Raw genomic sequence first — 23,685 nt, 5'->3', positions numbered from 1 at the left:
TTGAGCCTCAGCTTCCTTAAGTGGAGAAAATAAAAGTACCTTCCTATTATGGGCTGAACTTCATCTTCTCAAAATTCCCATGTTGAAGTCCTAATTCTCAGTACCTCACTAAATTAAAATGAGGTCATTACAGTGAGCCCTAATCCAATAGGACTGGTATCCTTATAAAAAGAGGGAATTAGGACACAGGTACAGAGGAAAGGCCATGTGTTATTAACTGAATATCTAGATGTCCCCATCTCCAACCCCCGGAATTCCTACATTGAAGCCCCAACCACCAACGTAACTGTATTTAGAGACATCTGTGAGGAAGTGATAATAGTTAAATGATGCCACAAGGGTGGGGCCTTAATCTGATAGGGCTAGGGCTCTTATCAGACAACAGGAGAAACACCAGAGTGTTCTCTGTCTCTCTACCCTGTGAGGACAGTGTGAGAAGGCAATCATCTATAAGCCAGGAAGGAGGCTGTCTGCCCTCAATAGGAAATGAATTGGCCAGCACCTTGATCTTAGACTTCCCAGTCCTCAGCACTGTGAGAAAAATAAATTTCTGTTGTTTAAATAACCTAGTCTATGGTATTTTGTTTTGGCAGTTCAAATGGACTAAGACACCATGTGAAGACACCGGGAGAAGATGGCTATCTACCAGCCACGAAGACCGGTCTCAGAAGAAACCAACCCTGCCAGCATCTTGATCTTGAACTTCCAGTCTCCAGAGCTGTGGAAAAATAGAGGTCTGTTTAAGCCACCCAGTCTGTGGCATTTTGTTACAGCAGCCCTGGCAAATTAATACACTCCCTTATTGGTTAAATGAAATGGTAGTTGCTATTATTCTAGTATTACCATTCACAATGAAAAAGTGAGGTTCATTACTCTACATCTACTAACACAGAAAAATGCCCAGGACACCTTAAGGGAAAAAAAAGCAAGTTTTACAAAATTATGACCCCATTTTTGTTTAAAAAAAAAAAAAAAAAAAAAAAAGAAATTCTTGTAAAAGCTTAGGAAAAAGCCTGAAAGAATACACATTAAAGTTTTAGCAGAGATTATCACTGGAGATTACCACTCTCCACACAAAGAACAAATGTTCCTTTTATAAGAAAATAGAGGATTTTTTCAAAACACATGTTAAGAGTTCCAGTTCTGGGTAAGATCATGTAAACACATTCCACTCTATCCCACTGAATACAGTTATAAAATCAGGACAGAATGAATGCAGCAGCCATTTAAGGACACTAAAAAGTAACTACAAGGGCACTTGGGTGGCTGACTTCAGCTCAGGTCATGATCTCACAGTTTGTGAGTTCAAGCCCCACATCAGGCTCGCTGCTGTCAGCACAAAGCCTGCTTTGGATCATCTGTCTCCCACTCTCTCTGCTCCTCTCCTGCTTGTTCTCTCAATTAATTAATTAATTTTTTTTATTTTTTTATTTAAAAAAAAATTTTTTTTTAATGTTTATTTTTGAGACAGAGAGAGACAGAGCATGAATGGGGGAGGGGCAGAGAGAGAGGGAGACACAGAATCGGAAGCAGGCTCCAGGCTCCGAGCCATCAGCCTAGAGCCTGACGCGGGGCTCGAACTCACGAACTGTAGATCGTGACCTGAGCTGAAGTCGGACACTCAACCGACTGAGCCACCCAGGCGCCCCAATTAATTAATTTTTTAAAAAGTAATTACATACGTTCCTCCACTTATGATTACATCCTGATAAACTCATAAGTTGAAAATAAGGTAAATTGAAAGTGCATTTAATACACCTAAGTTACTAAACATCGTAACTTGGCCTAGCCTATCTTAAACATGCTTAGAATGCTTACGTTAGCCTATAGTTGGGCAAAATCATGTAACACAAAGCCTATTTTATAATAAAGTATAGAATATCTCATGTAATTTATTGAATACTATAATGCGGATCATACTGCAAAGTATCACTAGCCCAGGAAAAGATCAAAATTCAAAATTCCAAGTACAGTTTCTACTGAATGCCTATCACTTTCACACCATCATAAAGTCAAAAAATTTTAAGTCAAATCATCGCAAGTCAGGGACCATAACAGTAGTAAGTGGATTGAGAAGAGGATCACAGAACTAGTAGTGAGTTTACTATTTTTCTCCCACCACTACCTCTCAGCCTGGATGCAATACAGCCAAAACACAGAATGAGGCACCCAGAATATGGACACAGAACTCCAGGAGAAGCCCTCTAGTTCTGGCATGAGAAACAGGAATGGGTTTCTCCTACTGTTCAGAAAGACAGGAAGGGAAATCACATGTTTTTCCCCTCCATTTTCTTGCAACTCTAGCTCAAGGCAGTCTGTAGGTGCACTAGTTTTTGACTGTTAATTTAAATCAATTTTATTATCTCACAGCTTGATAGATCAGAAGTCCAACAGGCTCCAGCAGTTTCTCTGTTCCAGGTCCCACGAAGCTGAAATCAAGGTGTCGGTGACCTAGGCTCTTGTTTCGAGAATATGGGACGAATCTGCTTCCAGATTCATTCAGGTTCTTGCAGAATGCAATTCCATGCAGTTTTAAGACCAGGGTCCTTGTTTCCTAACTGGCATAGGGAGTGTTTTCAGCTTATAGAAGCCACTCACATTCCCTAGCTCATGGCCCCCTCTATCTTCAAAGCCAACAACAGAGGTGACATCCCTCACACTTTGAATTTCTTTCTACCAACCTCTACTGCTTTTAAGAACTCATGTGAATTATACCAGGCTCACCTAGATAATCTCCCTATTTTAAGGTCGACTGCTTAGTAACCTTAATTATACCTGTAAAGTCCCTTCACAGCGGTAACTAGATTAATGTCTGAATAACCAGGGGACAAGAATCTTGGGAGGAAATCTTTAGAAATCTACCTCTACAGCGAGCAACCTAAAACTCTGAGAGGGGGGGTCCTTTCTAATCAGAGGAGCTGTGGTCCCAAGAAGGAGAGGCAAAAACCTCTACTGCATCTGCTCTCTGTCCTTCTACCACCCACCCCCAGGTACAGGCATAATCTCAGTAAATGCACAGAGCAGGGTAAACAAAGCCCCAGCTTTCAGGCTGAATGACCAAAACAGCAGCCCCAGAGAACCATAAAGTCATAGGGAGATCCCAGAGAGGGAAGAATTAAACAACATGACCCTTTAAAGTTGTTTCTGAACCCTTGGGTTCACTCTCAAGTTTCATGTGCATGGGTTTGACCCTAAGGAATATGCCAGACTTTGAAAATTAAACTAGGGGACAGAACTAAATTCCAGGTCCCAGAATGGCTGTTGGTTGGCATACAAACAGGACACATTAAAATAGCTCAGACACTGAAATTACAACTCAGAGAAGACTGATCAGAACTTACAGCCTGAACCCAACCAGGTTGACTGTCTGCTAAAACAAAAACATTAACATTCTCCATAGAATTTATACAGGACCCAGAATCTCGTAACATAACATGGGTGACCCTTGAACAACATGGGTTTGAACTACAAAGATCCACTTATATGTGAATTCTTTTTCTGATAAATACAGTAAGATAAATGTATGTTCTCTTCCTTATGATTTTCTCAGTAACATTTTCTTTTCTCTAGCTTACTTTACTGTAAGAATATAGTATATAACACATGCAACATACAAAATGTGTGTTAGGGCACCTGGGTGGCTCAGTCGGTTAAGCGTCCTACTTTGGCTCAGGACATGATCTCACAGTTTGTGGGTTCAAGCCCCGAGTCAGGCAGGCTCTGTGCTGACAGCTTGGAGCCTGGAGCCCACTTCAGATTCTGTGTCTCCCTCTCTCTCTCTGCCCCTCCCCTGCTTGCTCTCTCTCTTCTCTCTCTCTCAAAAATAAAATAAAAACATTTTTAAAAATGTGTGTTAACTGTTTATGTTATCAGTATGGCTTCTGGTCACAGTAAGTTATCAGTTTCGGGGGAGTCAAAAGTTATATGCAGAATTTCAATTGCGCAGGATATTGTTCAAGGGTCAACTGTATTTAATTTTTTTTTTTTAACGTTTATTTTTGAGACAAAGAGAGACAAAGCATGAACGGGGGAGGGTCAGAGAGAGGGAGACACAGAATCTGAAACAGGCTCCAGGCTCTGAGCTGTCAGCACAGAGCCTGACGCGGGGCTCAAATTCACGGACCTCGAGATAATGACCTGGGCCGAAGTCGGCCGCTTAACCGACTGAGCCACCCAGGCGCCCCTAGGGTCAACTGTATTTAAAAATGTCCAGGATACAATCCAAAATTACTTGGCATACAAAGAACTAAGAAAATCTAAACTCACATGGGAATAAATGTTCAGCAGACATCAATGCCAAGAGAACAAAGACACTGAAATCATCAAAGACTTTAGATATCAAGTTATAAAACTGCTCTAATAAGGAAGAACAAACACTTTCAAACAAAAGACAGAAGGTCTTAGCAAAGAAACAGAAGATACGGTAATCAAAATAAACTCATTGGATGGACTCAATAATAGAATGGAGGTGATAACACAAAAAGTCAGTGAAAATCAATAGAAATGATCTAAACAACAATAAAAAGGGGTGCCTGGGTGGTTTAGTCAGTTAGTGTCTGACTTCGGCTCAGGTCATGATCTTGCAGCCTGGAGCCTGCTTCAGATTCTGTGTCTCCCTCTCTCTTTGCTCCTCCTCTGCTTGTGCTCTCTCTCTCAAAAATAAACATTAAGAAAATAATGAAAATAAACAAAAAAACCCTGAAGAGAGCGTCAGAGACCTGTGGGACAAAAAACACCTGACATGCACTTCATCAGAGTATCAGAAGGAGAGAAGAGTGTAATGTAGAAAAAAATATTCCCCAGTCTTAGCAAAAGACATAAACCTACAGACTCAAGAAGCTCAGCAAACTTGTAAAAGGATACACTCAAAGAAATTCAAACCCAGACACCTCACAATCAAACTGCTGAAAACTGAAGACAAAGAAAAAATCTTGAAAGTTGCTAGAGAAAAGTGATGCACTGCTTATAGAATTCTCCACAGAAACCATGGAGACTAGAAAGAAGTGGCATGTTTTTCAAGTACTGAAAGAAAAGAACAGTCATCCCAGAATTTTATGTCAAGTAAAAATATCCTCTACAAATGAAGATGAAATAAAAACATTCCCAGATAAAGGAAAGCTGAATTTGTTGCCAGAAGACCTGCTCTGAAACAACTGTTATAATAGGTTCTCTAGATAGAAAATGATACCGTAAGTAAACTCTGAACATCAAGAGTAAAGGAAGAAAAGTCTACTTTGTGGTCTAAAAGCTTTCCCTGACCAATTTTATTTCCATTCCCTAAATCTTTCATAGGCATTACCCCCTAATAACCTTCTTGCATTTTTTAAGTACATAAATTTAATTAGATAAGATCATTTAGATTTAACTGAAATTATAATCCTAGGAAATCACTGCTTAAATCAGACCAAGAAACACAGGATTATTTTATAGCACATACAACAACAGGCAGGAACTACTAATCACCTACCATTTACAATTACTACAATGAAGGAGTTGTCCTCTCCCAAACTGAGCATCTCTTTCTTTAAAGAGCTATCTACCCTATTTTTAGATGTCAACACATACATTAAGACTAAGACTTATTCAGACAAAAACCAAAATGAACAATCCAAAATTACTGTCAGAGTCTAAATTTTTATTTACTTGTTTTTTATAAACATCTTTCTTGGTCTAGTACTTAACGTAAAGAATACTAATAATACAAAGCACCGAGACGCTAAAGCAATAGCTTCCACACGCGTACTAAATCTAGGTTGCCCCAGCACTGAAGAAAAGGCCACAAATGCTTGGATAAGGCTCTCTAATTTCAAATCAGCGTATGAGATTCTGCCTGTTGAGAGATGCCTTCATAACAGTTTACCAATGCTTCTGAGTAGATTATTGTAGCTTTATGCCGTCTATGACCACTAGAACGCTAGAAGTAGAGATGGTGCTAATTCTGTTCCTCTTCTAATACTGTCCAGTATCTGTGGGTACACAAAGCCCCAGGCAAATGGTCATTCAAATGAATAAAGGAATGGGTATCTGAAGATGATTTCATTTATATATTTGATTTATATATATTTACATATTCATTCATAGATATTTCATTTATATATTTCATACATATTTATATATTCGTTTATATTATATATTTATATATTTCATTTATAACAAACTCAGGAATCTGCCAGTATTTCTCTAAATGTCTAAGTGTAACCTATAAGCAAGAATTATTGAGACTACATAAGAAAGATTCCTCACTGATCTGTCGACCTCATTCAATCCAAACATAGTCTTCAGACTTCCAAATATTCATTTAGTAATTATTCTCCAATCCCATCAATCTCCAACAAATTTATAAGGTATCTGTTCTGTAGGAAAGAAATGAAACAACTTTGGAAGACATACTTATCAGCTCAAAGGACAGGACATGTTAAAAGAAACTATTTCATTTGGTAGTACATATTAAGTCCAAATTTTAATAGCTACCATCAGATAGTAACTGCTCAAGAATTCCTTTGTGGCACCTGGGCGACTGAGTCAAGCCTCTAACTCTTGATTTCAGCTCAGGTCATGATCTCATAGTTCATGGTATCAAGACCCGAGTCGGGATCCACAATGAGTCTGGTGGGATTCTCTCCCTCCCTCCCCAACTCTCTCTCAAAATAAACATTAAAAAAAAAAATCCTTCAAATCTTCTCTTAATATACATAAAAAAGTAAAATTCGACCATTTGGAAATGTTAAAATTTAATATTTAAACAAATTTAAACAATTTTACTATGCCCCTCACATACCTTTATTTCCATAAGGTATGCCATGGTCCCTGTTACACGGGTAAGAAAAAAATCAAACACTCACGCTCAGGATGTCTTTTTACTACATTCAAGTTCTATAACTTATTTGGTAGGTTTGGAAAATATAACTAAGCATGAATAAGCAATGTACTAGATGAAATGTTCTGAGCTCCCTTCTGCCGTTCTGACTTTCCAGTATAGACTACTAAGAAAATAAAATACTTTCATAGCTTATTTTCTGTTCACCTATAGTAAAAATTACAGCTAAAATTATAAAAAGCGGTTGAGGAAATGCAACACTGTGTTAGAACTCCTTTTGTTATAACTGCACGTTCTTACTGTTGCATCAGTGCTAGGATCAGTTCCAGCTTCTGTTGCTAGGTGACCAAATTCGTTTGCATGGCTGCAGGAAATCAGTAGCATTGCACAGAAGCCAAGAAGTGGCTAATAAAAAGAAATATCTATTATTAGTACTTCTGTTTTACTGTACTTTTCCCTCTCATATTTTTAAAGAAAAAAGGACGTGAGAAGAGGTTCTTAAAAGGTGAAAGCAGGATTCAAACATGAATCAAAAGCAAAAGAGCACACATTCGAGGGTGTGTCTGTCTGAAGAGGATGTTATAGCTTAGAAAGAAACTCAAGAATACACGAATTCATATACTACCTCATATATGTACTTCGTGTCATTCATATTTTTGATGAATTTAAGTTTTAAAATCTGGAAGCTGAGACAGAGAAGGAATAAATGGCTTTAATAAAACATTATGAGGGGTGCCTGGGTGGCTCAGTCGGTTAGGCAGCCGACTCTTGATTCCAGGTCAGGTTACGATCTCAGGTTCTTAAGTTTGAGCCCCTCATCGGGCTCTGAACTGACAGTGAGGAGCCTGCTTGGGATTCTCTCTTTTTCTCTCTCCGTGTGCTCCCTCTCTCTACTTCAAAATAGGTGAATAAACTTAAAAAAAAAAAAAATTACAAAACTATGAAATCTAAACAGATCATCCTCTTTGGCCACATCACGAACATGCTTACACACTGGTTAAACTTTAAGGACTGTTTTTGACTGTTCACCATCCAAAACCAATACACTTCCGAAATACAGTTCATGAGATTATAATTATTGAGAAAGTGGTAACAATACATGATAAAACTCAGAATATGTTTCAATTCTTAAGTACAAATTCTTTAATACTATTAATAATATTTTAAAAAACTACCTACTTTTGAAGAAAAATTGGTGTTATAAACCTAACAATGTGCTATTGTTGCACATACCAGGAATCAATTCCCCTTCTAAGCATCCAGTCAATCTGGTTTAGCAGTGAGAGACAGAGATAAACTGCAAAAAAATGCTTAATAGGGAATAAAAAGACCTGAATTCTGGTTACACACAATCTAGAAAAAGAAATCTACTTAACATATGTACATATTTTACATACATCCAAAAGAGGTGTTTTTTTAAAATTCCTCCCAAAATGAGAACAATCAAAATCCCCCAATCAATAATAAAGACAAACAACCTAACTGAAAAAAATGGACAATGAATAAGAAATTCACAAAAGAGAGACATTCTGATAGTCAAACACATGAATCGATGTTCAACCCCGAAGATGATGATGGAAATGCAAATTGATACAACTAGATAATATTTCACATCTGATTAATTTAAGAAATCTTAAATCTGATAATACCAAGTATAGGTGAGAAGTGAGAAAACAGGGCTGCTACCGTACATGTTTGGTAGGACTGGAATTTGGTATAAGCTTTTCAGGGAAAAATGCAGCAAACCTAGTAAAGCTGATGATGAGGCGCAAGTCCTCAGATGAAAATAACCCATATTTGGGCATATACCAGCCAGCAGTGCCTTGCAAACTATGGCTGGAAAATAAACTCAGTAGTGTGTCATAATCAGCATTTGTAGATGAATTTTTAGATGTAGATACTACCTTCTTAGACATTCCATTCTGTCCTCTCTAGGATATTCATACCTCTATTTTTATTTTCAAAATAGAGAGGTAGGTTGTGCCAAATCAAGGAAGGAGGAGGGGAAAGCCACACTAGTAAGTTCTTACCTTATAAACGAAGGGGAGAGTAATGTGGTGTGGTCAGAGATATGCCAGACTTCTGTGCTGGGCTTTTTAAAATCCTTAAAATGCCCCACAATCTAACCATCTGTCACATTTGCATCCTTATCCCTCACAATTATTTTACATACCTTCCTGCTCTGGTCTGACTGCCTCCTTATCTGAACAGATTACAGAAATCTGAGGGACTATTTTACTAATTCTCCCAAAGATGTCACATACCTCTTTCCACTCTAGATGCACACGAGAGAAATTCATACATACAGTGGCTACCCAAGGACACCAGGAGTTAATTCTCTCAAGGAACTCCAACTGAGGAAGTTTCTTCAAAGTCATAAAATCTGAGTATTTACCCAGTTCCTCCATTTGTTTTCTAGTTCTTTGATCAAAGTTTTCCCATCTGTATCTGTGGACAATCATCCCTATCTTACAAAGTGTTGATAATAACTTATCCTAAAATATCTATCAGGACCTATCCCACAATAAGCCTTCAATACACAGTAGCTGAATCAAAAACCAGGCCTTGCCACCAAATCCTCTGATTCTACATTTAAGAGAGTCTTCATTTTAGAAAACATAAATAAAAACAAAAAACACATTAACAGAAGCATTAATAACAAATTCATTAATTTAAAAATCACTTGAATACAATTACACACTGGATTAGTTGGCACAACTTACTGGGTGTAAGATCCCTTTTCCCTCTCAACCCAACCTGACCAGGACTCTAGAATAAGCTAGCTATTTCATCTTCTGGCCTCAGGCCAAAGTGGGTCTGTACCACCCCCAGGTTCAGTGGGATTATCTGATCCTGTATCCTAATAGGAGACGTGATTGCAAAGGTGTAGGCTTTCCACTGTGGACTATACTTTAATGCAAATAATTATCATTACCAACTAAAGAATATAGTTTCATTCCGCTTGAAACAGGGTAAGAACAATACAGGCCCAGAGCTTACAGCTAATGACGTAATGTAACAGATGGCAAAGAAAACAGAACTTAACTCATCTTCGCTTTTGAGAATGATCTTCAGACTGAAAAAGGCAAAACCACTATTGTTTCAGAGAAAATGGAGCCCAACACAAGTGAAGAGACGCAGAGAGCATCTAGCTGCTTACATGAGTCAGGACTCTTCGTTCTTATAAACAGAAGTCTGTTTTGCCCAAACAAGTTGGATTTGAAGGACGCCCAGGTAACCAGGGGTAGGTAAGAGGGTAACTGAACCTCAAAAAATGTTCATTCCCTCCCCACCTTTTGCTTCTATTTCTCTCTGCGAAAGCGTTTTGTTTCCTACAACAGACCAGACTCTTTCAAGGACTACTAATCACTTCTAGGCTCACATTCCCAGCCCTTCCTTCCATTAAGAGCTCTAATGAAAAAGGTCCTACAAGAGGACTTTGAGGTACTCACCCTGAAGCAAACAATTGTGGCCAAGCCCGGGGGGTCAGATCCATCCTCAGACCATGCACTGTGGCCAAACCCAATGAGGTATTGAGAATGCAGCTGCTCCCAGTCAAATCACATAATTTAAAAACAAACATCTTCCATCTTGACCACAAAGGTATGAGATTTTTATTTAGACACATAGTCTACTCCATTTCCTTGCATTACTAAGTAGTAATTTGGGGAGAGGAGTTAGTTTGACATGTTTTATTTTATTTCTAGGGCACTATATTCCTGGCTTTTTATTATTGTTGCCTTTTTCATAATTTTGTTAACCATTCCTTTTCAGTAATTCTAAAAATTCCACTCAAAATATATTATCAAATTATCTGTCTATATTTCAGAACTCAACTTAGGTCTTTTTCTTCTCAGAGTGAAATTTCCATTTCTAGTCATTTTAATTTCCTTTTTCCTTCATTACCAGTAACATCTCTCTACTACATAAGGATTTATCCATTACATAACAAAACTTTAGAGCTAGTACATATCTGACTTCACCCACTCTGTATCTATATGGCTAAATCCAACACCTTTTCTCCCATTGGTATCTTTTTCTCCTCTCATGCCACAGTCAAACCTACATAAAAGGCAGTTCCAGATGGTTCACACAGAACTATCTTAAATATTCTACATTTCACTTTTTATAGCTTTATGCCATTTTTTAACATAGTCAGCATTTTGCCTCACCCATGCAGATGCTCCATCTACTGGTAGAATATCAGCTTAGGCTTATGGTTTTTATTTTATCATTATTTTTTTAATGTTTATTCATTTTTGAGAGACAGAGAAAGAGAGAGCACGAGCAGGGGAGAGGCAGAAAGAGACAGAGATACAGAATCTGAACAGGTTCCAAGCTGTCAGTACAGAGCCCCCCAATGCAGGGCTTGAACCCACAGACCGTGAGATCATAAACTGAGCTGAAGTTGGACAGTTAACTGAGCAAGCCAGCCAGGCGCACCTAGGCCAATAGTTTTTAAAACTACTTTTTAACCCTTATTTTCTGCCCTTAAAACACTACTGCCCCTGCAAAGGCCTAACTGATTTCCTAGCACAGTGTTTAAGCACAGACTCATGAGTGAGATCTTTTTCCAAAACCTGATTCAGCACTTCCAAGCTGCACACCTGGGGTATGTTACTTAATATCTGAGTCTTAAAATGGGAAAAAAGTACCAGCATCATAGAATATAGATATATGTACAGCACTCAGCCCAGTAGCTGGAACATTGTCAAAATTCAGTAAGTGACAGCTATTATCTTCCTACTCCTGACTTCTCCTTAGTCTAATTTCACCCTATTTAATGAGGGCAAGCAAATGATTTAAGCAACTGCTTAAATCATTCACTCCCTTTTCCCCTAATCTCAAATCATTAGGCTTTCCATCAACCTGATCCTGCTTTTTCCTGATAAGGCAGCCACTCCAATTGAGTCAGTCCCTGAGAGTCTTTCACAGTCCAGCATTTATTTCACTGTTGTTCAGCCTCCTTCTCAGCCTTGCAGAAAACCACACCTCACTCTGCTGTTTTGAAATCTTACCTGCTCTTCCAAGTCAAATTTAAGATACCAACTCCACAAAACTTAAACAAGGGCACAATGATCTTCCATTTACAGTAAGCAAAGCCCATCCCATGCAAATTTATTTTACATTGCCTCAGAAGTTTTCCAGTTCTTTCACGTGTACAAGCAGCACTCTTACGTGACCAACTAGACCATAATCTTCTAAAGAACATGGACTATGTATTTTGCTTTCAATTATCCCACAGCAAATTTCAGACAATTTCAAATCTTAACACTATTTATTTTAACACACACACACACACACCCCTAAAGCAGTAATCACATATCTAAAGCAGTAATGGTTTTATTGACTTTTCTTACTTAGGAAGTAAACTAAAAAAAAAAAAAAAAAAAAAAAAAAGCCAAAAGACTAAGTAAAACACTAAAGTAAATGCCCTAAGCAGGAGAGAACTCTAGATGTTCTTAAAATGGGAAAGGAAGTAAGAAATAGCCCAACACATTGTTTTTACTAAAAATAACTTGCCACAGAACCCAATGGCTGATACTATTTATTTTAAATAGTGATCATACTGTGGGCATTTGAAAAGAGTCAACACATTAAGGAAGAAATCTTCAATAATTTTTTATGTTCACAATAATTAAAAGCCAGAAAGTGCCTTAGCTAATGCCACAAACTTCTTTTCTGCTTACTTTAAGTGATGACTAAAGAACTTTAAAACAAGCATTAAAACATTAAAGGAAGAAAAACCATCAAGCATGTCAAAAATTTACTCATGTTCCTCACCTAAAACCAGCCTGCTCATAAAGGAGTCACCAGCTTCTCTGTCCTCCTCTTGGCAGGGTGGAAAAATGTGTCCATAACATGGTGCTCACAGGCTGCTTCACAGCATTCCAGTTCATTACTCAAGTCTGTTTGTGGTACTTAAAGGCTTGTGCCACAATGGCTTCAGCTTCATCCTGTTTGCTAACCACCAGCCCAAAGGAGTCCACCCTGCCCTGTTACAACAGGTGGCCCTGGAAGCTTGTACAGATTTATTTACCAGATCTAAGCTAAAAGAAAAGGAAGACTTTACAAGTCAGTGGAATCTTCTACAACAGCCTACACAGAATTCCTTATGTATGCAGGAAGCACAATGTCTGGTTCATTCTAGTGGGGTAACAGCTTCCTACAGCTGAGGCCAAGCAGATACTCCCACCCCGAAAAAGGGGGAGGGAAGGAGAAAATGCAGTGAAACATGTTAGAGAAGTGGGCTAAAAGATCCAGGCTTTCTTCTGTGCCCCAGGACTATAATTCAACAAACAGTTATCAATATCAACCTAACAATGTAGTTTCATAGGACGGATCAGAAGAATCTGGAATCCAGGTCACCTAAAACCTAAACTACTTTCACAGCAACATAAAGCTACAAAAAAAAAAAAAAAAAAAAAAAAAAAAAATTTTTTTTTTTTTACTTGAAAAAGCCCTTATAACTTCCACATACATGAAAAAAAATGTCCTCAAAAGAGAAATGAGTAAATTAAAATATATAACTAGGAATATCCACCTCAAACACATCCCCACCAAAAAAGCCAGAACGTAGATTACTCCTCATGCATTCCCTGGGTATCCATGTTTGTTTGTCCCAAACAAAAAGGGACACTTTTGTTTCTAGTACCAAATACACTTAAACGTTTTGTCTCAAAGATTAGCCAAAATATCTGACAAGCATTATGAATATTTGTAAAGACCTGGTGGATCAGAAGGAAGACACACTTCCCAATTCACTGATAGCTGAGGAACAAGAATTAAGAAGAGGATTCTGATAATCATGACAGGACAACAGGCACAATCTAGGAAATGAGGACAGGTGGTCACCCTGTCAGTGGTAGAATACAGAGCTAGTGAATTACTGGCCCAAATGCTCCAGATCCTAGTGGCCAGCAGTCCAAGTACTTGAGCTATGGCTGCTGAGGCCATCCTCACCTCTCCCGATTCTCAGATCTCTTCTCAGATTCTTTCTCTGATGGGCTGTGAAAACTTCAGCTCTTGCCACTGTCATGGCCATCTTCTGGTCTTACTCTCCCCCCACTCTGTCATAACTACAGGCAGCCTGATGGTCAAGCAGATGCCTCCTGGAACGTCTAGGAACCTCCAACCTCTAGGTTTGAACCATCAGAACCATTAGATTGCCTTGACCACTGTCAGCCACCAAACCCTGAAGCTTCCTAAATAGCACCAGTAGTTACTCTACCTAGAGAAACTGAAGGTTCCTCACCCACAGTGATTTAAGATTCTCTCTAAAGGCCCCATCACCATTCCAGTAAGTACTAAAGCCAGTACAGGCCAACTGAAGACTTCCAATCCCATAGCCCCCAAAAAGTCTAATACCAAAGCCACTTCCAATGCTGTGTTCACTCACTTGGAGTCACCAAATAGGCATCACAACCTCAAAGCTATTTCAGAGAATACTCACTGCCTTCCCAGCCTTTGCTAGCAAATGCCATCACTAACCCAAAATGGGGCTGCTGCTGCCAACACTACTTCTCTGGCCTCGTTTGCTGAGTTGAAGCCCTCAGCACTACGATAGTGGCAAAAGCTCTCTCAAAGGGCGCTAACACTTCTGTAAACCACAGCTACCCAAACAATCCCGAGAGCCTCTGCTACACACAGTCCTGCCACACTGTACCTACCAGTTAAAGAAATCTATCTCCTTAGAAGCATATAGTTCTGCCTTAGGCTGCCTTGTCTAGCCCTTCAATACTACTGCTTTATAGGGTAATTTCTAACAGCTAGGTTTACCCATGAGTTAGACAAAGGCACTCTCCGGATTCCATGAGTTTCCATCTACATCATAGCTATTAGCTCTCTTATATACAAACTAAGCAACTCATAGGACTGCTTTTGCTACAAAAAGCTCTTCCCAAAAGTTCTTCCTACCTTCCCAGCAGTTTACAATGGGTCAACAAAAACGTCCATAACCAGTTACAAACTCCCCAATGGCTGAGGTAGTCAGGGGTATCACATAGTAACCTTATGCCTCTTCTCTTAGGCCCCACTAGGACTATGAACTCCAAAGGCAAAAGTGGTCCAGTGCTAAAAATAACTGCTTATAAGGAAGATTCAAGAGATGTCACTGGAACAATCACCCAACAGAAATGACTGGCCCTGCTGGCTAGCAACCAACCCACTCACTCACACAGAACACAACACTGGAGAAAAGCAGCTAGCATGTCCACAGGAAGACAACAGTTAGGATGATGCAGGGGAGACGGATGCAAGGGTATTATTCTAATTGCCCCATAAGAGAGACACAGCCAGGGAACTACTCAGGAAGGAGGAAAAGTTACCCCTGTAAACACACTCCCTCACAGTAGCTAAAATTTCTTTGTAAATTTACTCATCATGATACTAGGAACTGCAATCATACAAGCAAATGGATAAACAACAAGGCTGTAACAAGGTTTGCTGTATTTTTCTTTTTTTTAATATCAATAGAAAACTTTAAGAATAACATAATAAAACCAGATCTGCAGAAGTTGTTAAAAGCAAGCATAAAATAATTGGAGAAAGCAAATGTTATCAAAGCAGTGACAGGAGATGAAGGATGCTTTTTAAAAATCTCAAACACTTCCTTCAACACCATACCTTATCAATGGCTTTTCCAACCCGAGAAACACTGCTGTGGATGTCTTTGTGGTCTGAGGCCAATTTTTGAACAGTATCCTTTATTCTTTTACAGCACTGTGTCAAAACAAGTGAAAGTGTCCCTGATAATTCAGCATCTTGGCCTATAAAAATGAAAGAAAGAAAGAAAAGAAAGAAGGAAGATTGGTTACTCATGAAAGCAAACCCAAAAGGCAGCAAATTTCAAATAGGCCCTTTAGAACATGAGAGTTGGAAGAAAAGTGAAGAAAAACAAATATCTGCTTTGAAGCAGATGGTCACACTCACAGATAACATTTTTCAAGTGAATGCTAAGAAAGCTATCTTAATTTATTTTTTGGAATAAATAAGAAAACTTTACTAGGAAATAAACCACTTTTGTAATTACCAAAATAGCACAGACTGTGAATAATACTGCCAAGGCATTTTTCAAAAAATATGTCTAAGTGAATAAACTCAGTTATTCAATCCACTTAAAGTAAACTGTTCAAATTATTCTCAAAACAGTTTCATCATTACTAAATTTCCCGAAGAGATTATTTAGTCCAAGTGCTTTATATTCTATATGAAAGATAGAAAAAAACCCAACAAACTTCTTTGGATACCATGTTGAAAAGCATGAACATAGCAGAAAAAGTTATCATATCCCCATGTATAAGGCACAGTGAGCCATTCTTATAAGGGTTCCCACCACCCTGATAACAGAGGCTTACTGTGCCCTAAAGTGTATACAATGTGGTTTATGATGAATTCCTGCTTTCCTTATGGGAGTCTAGAATTACGCTATACGCTAAGGCAGAGAGTGCCTATATAACCAGTCCCCGATAAACACCCTGAGCACTACCTCTCTAGAGAGCTTCCCTGGTAGACAACACTTCAAACTGGCTACAATTTGATGTCAGAGGAATTAAATGTGCCCTGCCTGTGTGACACCACACTGAGAGACGACTCTTGGAAATCTTTTCCTAGTTTCCTCTGGACTTTGCCCCATGAGCCTTTTCCCTTGGTTGATTTTGCTTTGTACCCTCTTGCTATATAATAAACCTCAGCCATGAGTGTGACTACATGCTGAGTCCTATGTGTCTTCCTAGTGATCACTGGAATCTAAAGGTGGTCTTGAGGACCTTGATACACAAGACAAATCAACGGAAAGTTACTAGAATTTAAATCCACTTTCCCAGTGCTACCTCCTCCTCAGGAGAAAGGGAGGAAAAGAAGATGGGAGGAAGAGAGAGAACAAATTGAGTCATGTTGTCAATTACCTCATATATCTACATATCCCCACCTGTGAGTAACACGCCTGGCTTCTAAACCCCTACTCACTATAACAGTGATTCTTAAACTGTAATTTACATCAGAATCACCTGAAGGTCTAGTTAAAACAAAAGAGTTGACCGCCCCCCCCATCCCCAGTTTCTAATTCAAGAGCTCTGGGATGGGGCCCAAGAACCCCAACAAGAACAACCACAAAACTACAGTAGTCCTAGGATGTTCATTTATTCAACAAATATTTATAGAGAACTCATTATGTGACAGGTATAGCAGTGATGCAAAACCATCAAGTACCACCATCAAGTACCTAGGTTGCCTTAAAACGTACCTTCTGGTGAGCAAGATAAACAACACAAAGTATCAATTATATACAGCATGACAAAAGATGATATATGCTACTGGGGGAGAAAAAGTTGTGTAGAAGAGATGGGGAGTGCATTTGAACTGAACAATCACAATCTTAAACAGAGTGGACATTATAGGCCTCACTGAGAAAGTCGTATCTGAGTAAATACCTGAAAGAAATGAGGCAACCAGCCTTGGGGCTACTGTGGGGGTTGAAGGGCAGCATATCTGCCACCCTAAAATTAGCTTCTTTGGCATAAGGATTATTTTGAGCGTATTATTGTGAGAAACAGCAGATGCAGGAAAAACACTGAAAACAGTAAAAGTTACCCTTTTGTAAGGGAAATTTACATTTAGAAATCTCCATCGGTAAGAATGTTTCCCTCTCTATACTTGGAAAAGAAGAATGGCACTAAATCATAAGAAACCTATCAATGAAGAAGGCTCAGATTTATACCTGAATAACAAACTTTACTCTTACTGTGCTTTTCCTGATAAACTGGTCTCCCCACACCTTTCCTGAACTCTAAGCCACCTTTTTGGCTTGCTCATTTTTCTCCGGGAACCTCCCACATATATATGAGGTATATATGTTAATAAACTGTTTTTCTCTTGTTAATCTGCCTTTTATTACAGGGGTCTCAGCCAAGAACTCACAAGGTTAGAGGAACAATTCTTTTTCCTCTCCTTCAGGGGAAAGCATTCCAGGCAGAGGGAGCAAAAGCCCTTACAGAAATATCCTAGATTATTCAAGGAACAGCAAAGAAGCCAGTGTGGCTAAAGTAGATGTCTGGCAAAGAAAAAGAGGAGAAAATGTTTAAAAGATTACGGGGTCATGATCTTGCAGGGCCTTTTTGGCATTATAAAAGGCTTCTTAGACTTTATTTTGAGTGAAAGGGATATCCACTGCAAGGTTCTGAACAGAGCAGGTACAAAAACTGACACATTTTAGTATGGCCATTCTGGCTCAGGACAGGAGTAGAAGAACAGAAGCAGGAAGAGTAGTTAGGAGGCTGTGGCAGCAATCTAGATGAGAGGACAGTCGCTCAGCCCAGGGTGTTAGACGTGGAGGTGGTGAGAAGTGGCTGGATTCTGGATATATTTTGATGAGAAAGCCAACAGGATTTCCTAAGTATGAGGAAAGAAAAGGACTTACAGATGACTCTAAACTTTTTAGCTTAAGTCAACTGGAAAGATGGAGTTGTCTTCAATTAGAATAATATAGATGAAAAGCTGAGCAGGTATGAGAGGAAGAAGAGATAGAGTTCAGTTTCAGCTTGTTAAATTTCATATGTGAGTAGTCACCTCAGTGCACATGAGGAGGAGTTAGATATACAAACTTGGAGTTCAAGAGCAAAAACAGGGCTGGATATATAAACTTGTGAGTCACTGGCATGTAGATGATACTTAAAGCCATGAGGCTAAATCAATGAAATCATCAAAAGAATCAGTACAGACACAAAGAAGTAGTAAAAGACGAGAGTCCTGGAAACTCCAAGTTTATAAGACCACGATAAAGTCGAACTGGAAAAGGAGACTAACTGAAACACTGTGATGTAGGAGAAAAATCAAGTATGGTGCTGGGGAAGCCAAGTAAAGAAAATGTGTCAAGGAGGAAGAAGTAACCAAGTGTATTAATGCTCTGCTATGTTAAGTAAGATGTGGACTAAGAGCTAACCACTGGATTTATAATGTGGAAGTTATCAGTGACCATGACAAGAACAGTTTCTCTCAAGTTTCAAGGAAAGAAACCTAGAAGGGGCATCTGCATGGCTTAATTGGTTGAGTGTCTGACTCTTGATTTTGGCTTAGATCATGATCCTATGCTGACAGTTCAGAGCCTGGTTGGGATTCTCTCTGTCCCTGTCTCTCTCAAAATTAAAGGAAAGGGATAAGGGGGAAGGGGGAAAGGATAAGGGGAAGAGAGAAGAAGGAAGGGGGAAAGGAAAGGAAAGGAAAACAAAGGAGAGGAAAGGAAAGGAAAGGGAAGGGAAGGGAAGGGAAGGGAAGGGAAGGGAAGGGAAGGGGAAAGAGGGAGGGAAGGAAGAAACCAAACCTAGGGACTTCTAGGCACTATGAAGAAGGGAATATGTTTGGTTCAGTGACAACCACTGAGAGAAGTAAAACGATAAGCAGACAGAAAATAGTGTCCATAAGGTAAGCAATCCAGTATGATGTGGCCAAAATAAATTGCCCTGATCTCTATTTACAGTTATACGAAGTATGTATCAGGTGCTTCCAACATCTAATAACATAATTTAAGCTAAGAGAAGACCTGGAAATTCAGGAAAATTTCAAAATCTGTCTAAAAGGTATTCCATATATACCTTGAGCCAAAAGAATCTAACTGCTTCAGTAGCTCTACTCTGGCCATTTCTGTATCTAAACCTTACCTAACGTCAATAGCTTCATCTCCTCTATAAATCTCTCTGTTCACCGATTCGAGTGAATCTCAATTCCTAATTCGAGTCTTCTCAATTCCTAATGAATTCTGTTCTCTCCACCATTCCTCTGGCACTGAATCATATCCCACTCAACAATTTTATGTATAATCCCATCATCCATCTCAATTAGATACAAGTCCTGAAGGGAAGACAGATTCTTATTGTTAACTGTGTATTCCAGTCTTATCCTATTGTCTTGCAGTTTCATGCACTATTAATGTAAGTATCTGGATTGATGGCAGAGAGAAAAAAAACAGGTAAAAAGAATGCCATATTCAACAAATGGTGCTGGAATAACCAGACATGCAAAAGAATCATACCATATACAAAAATTAACTCAAAATGGAATGAAGATCTAAATATAAAAGCCAAAACTATCAAATACCTAGAAGAGAATAAGAGCATTCTCGACCTTGGATTGAGGAATGGCTTCTTAGACATTATACCAAAAGCACAAGCAACAACAACAACAAAAAAACCAAACAGATAATTACTTAATTCCTTCATTTGTTCAGTTGGCCTTTACCAAAACTAAAAACTCTTGTGCTCCAAATACTACCAAGAAAGTGAAAAGATAATCCACAGAATGGGAAAAAACATTTACAAGTCATATGTCAGATACGGGCCTAGTATCCAGAATATATAAAGAACTGTTAGAACCCTACAAGACAAATAACCCAATTTAAAAGTGGGCAAAGAATTTTAATAGACATTTTCTTCCCAGAGAGAATAAGACAACCATAAAAACAGGAAAAGATGCTCAACATCATTAGTCAAAAGAAAAATGCAAATCAAAACTACAATGAGAAACTACTTCACTCCCACTGGGATAGCTATGATGAAAAAGATGGACAACGAGAAGCGTTGGGGAGGATGCGGAAAATTTAGAACCCTCATATATTGCTGGTGGCTGTACAATGGTGTAGCACTGAAAAAAACAGTTTGACAGTTCCTCAGAAAGTTAAAGAGTTACTGTATGATCCAGGAATTCCACTCTGAGGTACATACCCAAGAGAAATGAACACAGAGGTCCACACATAAGTTTGTACATGAACGTTCACAGTAGCATTATTCACACTAACCAAGAAGTGGAATCAATCCAAATGTCCAAATGATGAATAGATAAGTGGGGCATATCCATAAAATGGAATATTATTTAGCCATAAGGAATGGAGCACTAATACATCCTACAACACGGATGAACTTCAAAAACACTGTGTTAACTGAAATAAGCCAGACACAAAAGGCCATACATTGTGTGGTTCCACTTATATGAAATCTCCAAATCCATGGACAGAAGTAGATTCATGGGGGCCAGAGGCTGGGGAAGAGTAGAATGAAGAATGACTGTTAATAAGTATGAGGTTTCTTTTCGGAGTGATGAAAATGTTCTGGGATTAGATAACGGTAATGGGTGCACGTCTCTGAACACACTGAAAGGCAGTGAGTGAATCATACCCTTTAAAAGGGTGACTTTTATGGTATGTGAACTATTTTTCAATTTTAAAAATCTTAAAAATGCAAGCTGTAAGTCCTATCCATTCTATCATATTTTTTTTTCCTACACTCAGTAGACAGCAAAGTAAACAAAAGGTTAAAGAACAAAACGGCAAAGACCAAAGCAGAGGATAGAGGTCATCTGGAATTTACCAATTGAACTTCCAAGCCCCAATCTTGAAATCCATCATTTTCCAATCTCAGCAACTTAAATGTCTGAAGTTTGGTGCCTTTGTCATCTCTTTTTTTCCTTTACCATCTACAAGACCCTCCACTTCTTGTTTTTCAAGTTTATAAATGACAGACACTAGTAGCATAAGGTAGATTAATAAACACTGAGAGTTTTCAGTATGCCCCAAGGAAAAATAATTTCTACAATGTATTTGGAAGTGTAGGAAAAGTACAATGGAATAATCTGAAAGAGAACCCTGGGAAAGCCCTGTTCAAAGAGAAAGATTCCACTAATGCATTTTCAAATGGATTTAGTGGAAAGCAGCCAAAGGTAAAAACAGGTTTAGAAATCACTGTAATAATCAAATTGACTGAGACCAAACCTCTAAGTCCTAAAGGGAGAGTTCTAATGTTCTTCTGATTTCTCTGTCTTAAAATGAAACCTGCTTCTAGGAGAACCTTTCTGTGAAAGAAATCTAATTGGATTTAGTTCCTAGAAATAAAGTGGGAGGATTACTGTGACAATCATCTTTACCATAACTAAACTGGATGTGAAAGTATATGTTAGAACCCCGACTGGCCACTGCAAGGGTCACTTTTTACCCAGAATGACGTCCTGTGCCAACTGTCTTTCCATGCAGTAAACCTCTTTGGACTCAAGCCCCATGCACAAGCATAAAAGAAATAGTTCTGAGGCAGTGCTCATTACTTACAGTGACCAAAAGTATTTTTTTAAGACTGTTTTTTTAGAGCAGTTTTAGGTTTACAACAAAATTGAGAAGGAGATACAGAGATTCCCCATTTTCACCTTGCCCCTATGCATGCACAGCCTCTCCCATTATCAACATCCCCCACCTGAAACGTACTTTATTTTTAAACCAAGGATGAACCTACGCTGACACATCATTATCACCCAAAGTCCACAGTTACTGTAGAGTTCACCCTTGGTGTTGCACCTATGGGTTTTGACAAATGTGTAAGAGCATATATCCCTCACTATGGTATCATGCAGAGTATTTTTACTGCCCTAAAAATCCTCTGTGCTCTGCCTCTTCATCTCTCTCCTCCACCCCACCCCTGGCAAGCGCTAATTCTTTTGTCTCCTTCCATAGGTTTCCCTTCCTCAGAAGGTTAGATAGCTGGAATCACATAGCATGTAGCATTTTCAGATTGGCTTTTCATCTGGTAATACGCATTTTTAAGGTTCTTCCATGTCTTTTCATGGCTTGATCCTTTCTTTTCAGCAATGCATAATATTACATTATCTGCATGTACTGCACTTTAGCCATTCACCTAACTAAAGAACATCTTGGTTGCTTCCAAGTTTTGGCAATTATGAATTAAAAGCTACTATAAACAGTCTGTGAAGGTTTTTGTATGGACATGTTTTCAACTCCTTTGGGTAAATACCAAGGTGCACGATTGCTGCATTTCATAGTAAGAGTAGTGTTTACTTTTGTAAGAAATTGCCAAGCTGTCTTCCAAAGTGGCTGTACCACAAAACTACTTTTTACAATTTTTTTTTTTTTTTTTTTTTTTTTAATTTTAGAGCAAGAGAAAGCAGGGGAGAGAAAGAATCTTAAGCAGGTTCCATGCTCAGTGTGGAGTCCAACTCAGGGCTCAATACCACAGTCCTAGAATCAGGACCTGAGCCAAAATCAAGAGTCAAACGCTCAACTGACTGAGCCACCAAAACACCCCTAAAATCACTTTTATCATTATTTAATTCAACAGATAAAATAATTGGTACATCCATAAGAGATTTTAAATCCAAGCAAAGAACCAACACACATGGTTGGTCTTTCAATACAATAGAATGATATTCTCAGAGACTAGAATAATCATAGTCTCTTCCAAAATCAGACAAACTAAATTAAACATATCTGAGTGAACTCCTAAACCATTTTTTTTAATAGAGCACAGCTATGACTTCAAGCTCTGCCTTGGGCTTCATTTACTGCCTAGCGATTTCAAGATTTATGTCCATTAGTTTCACAGAAATAAACTAGAAAAATGTTTGTTTCCATAGCATCATGTACTTCCCTATCAGAGTTTCAGACTTAATTGTAAATATTTGTCTATCACCCCCATGAAATTACTTGAAGACAGGAAACTCGATTGCTTAATCTCCAGTGTTTAGCATGGTAACTGACATATATTAGGCATCCAATAACTATTTACCAAAGGAATAGAAAAATAATAATTTTTTTTTATTTAAGAAGGCTCCATGCCCAACGTGGGGCTCTATCTTACGACCCCAAGATCGAAAGTCACATGCTCTACTGACCGAGCCAGCCAAGGGCCCCTAAAAATTATGTATTACATATTCTAATTTTCAAGCCCAGCACTGGAGACTCCCAGCACTATGACATACTCTGAACTAACTCCCTCTGAAACTGCAGGCAGTGTCACACTCAGCAGCTCACTCACCTTCCACTTCCTTCCAGGATGTTTAGTGCATACTACACAATAGCATTATGGCTTAAAATTTCCAAA

General features: G+C 38.6%; 1 protein-coding gene across 15 annotated transcripts in view; it reads right to left on the bottom strand.

The window, feature by feature from the left end:
* Positions 1-23,685, bottom strand: part of RMND5A (required for meiotic nuclear division 5 homolog A) — a 78,465-nt gene that overhangs the window by 42,862 nt on the left and 11,918 nt on the right. For 6 of the 15 annotated variants that reach the window (XR_006215866.1, XM_042981922.1, XM_042981921.1 and 3 more), the window contains exons 2-4: positions 15,443-15,585; positions 7,118-7,222; positions 680-718 (exon numbers count right to left, since the gene is read on the bottom strand). The exons of 1 other annotated variant lie outside the window; for it this stretch is intronic. Coding sequence is in view for 13 of the 14 variants with exons in the window: in XM_042981922.1 (XP_042837856.1) it covers positions 680-718; positions 7,118-7,222; positions 15,443-15,585 (287 nt within the window). In the remaining variant the exon portion in view is untranslated. Of the gene's footprint in view, positions 1-679; positions 719-6,243; positions 6,359-6,778; positions 7,080-7,117; positions 7,223-12,601; positions 12,868-15,442; positions 15,586-23,685 lie in introns of those variants that run through there. 8 more of the 15 variants (XM_042981923.1, XM_042981924.1, XM_042981926.1 and 5 more) reach the window with 8 other exon arrangements.

The sequence above is a fragment of the Panthera tigris genome, chromosome A3 (genome assembly GCF_018350195.1).
Source record: "Panthera tigris isolate Pti1 chromosome A3, P.tigris_Pti1_mat1.1, whole genome shotgun sequence".
Lineage (NCBI taxonomy): Eukaryota > Metazoa > Chordata > Mammalia > Carnivora > Felidae > Panthera > Panthera tigris.
Note: the sequence above shows the minus strand (reverse complement) of the source record. Positions and strands in the feature narration are given on the sequence as shown.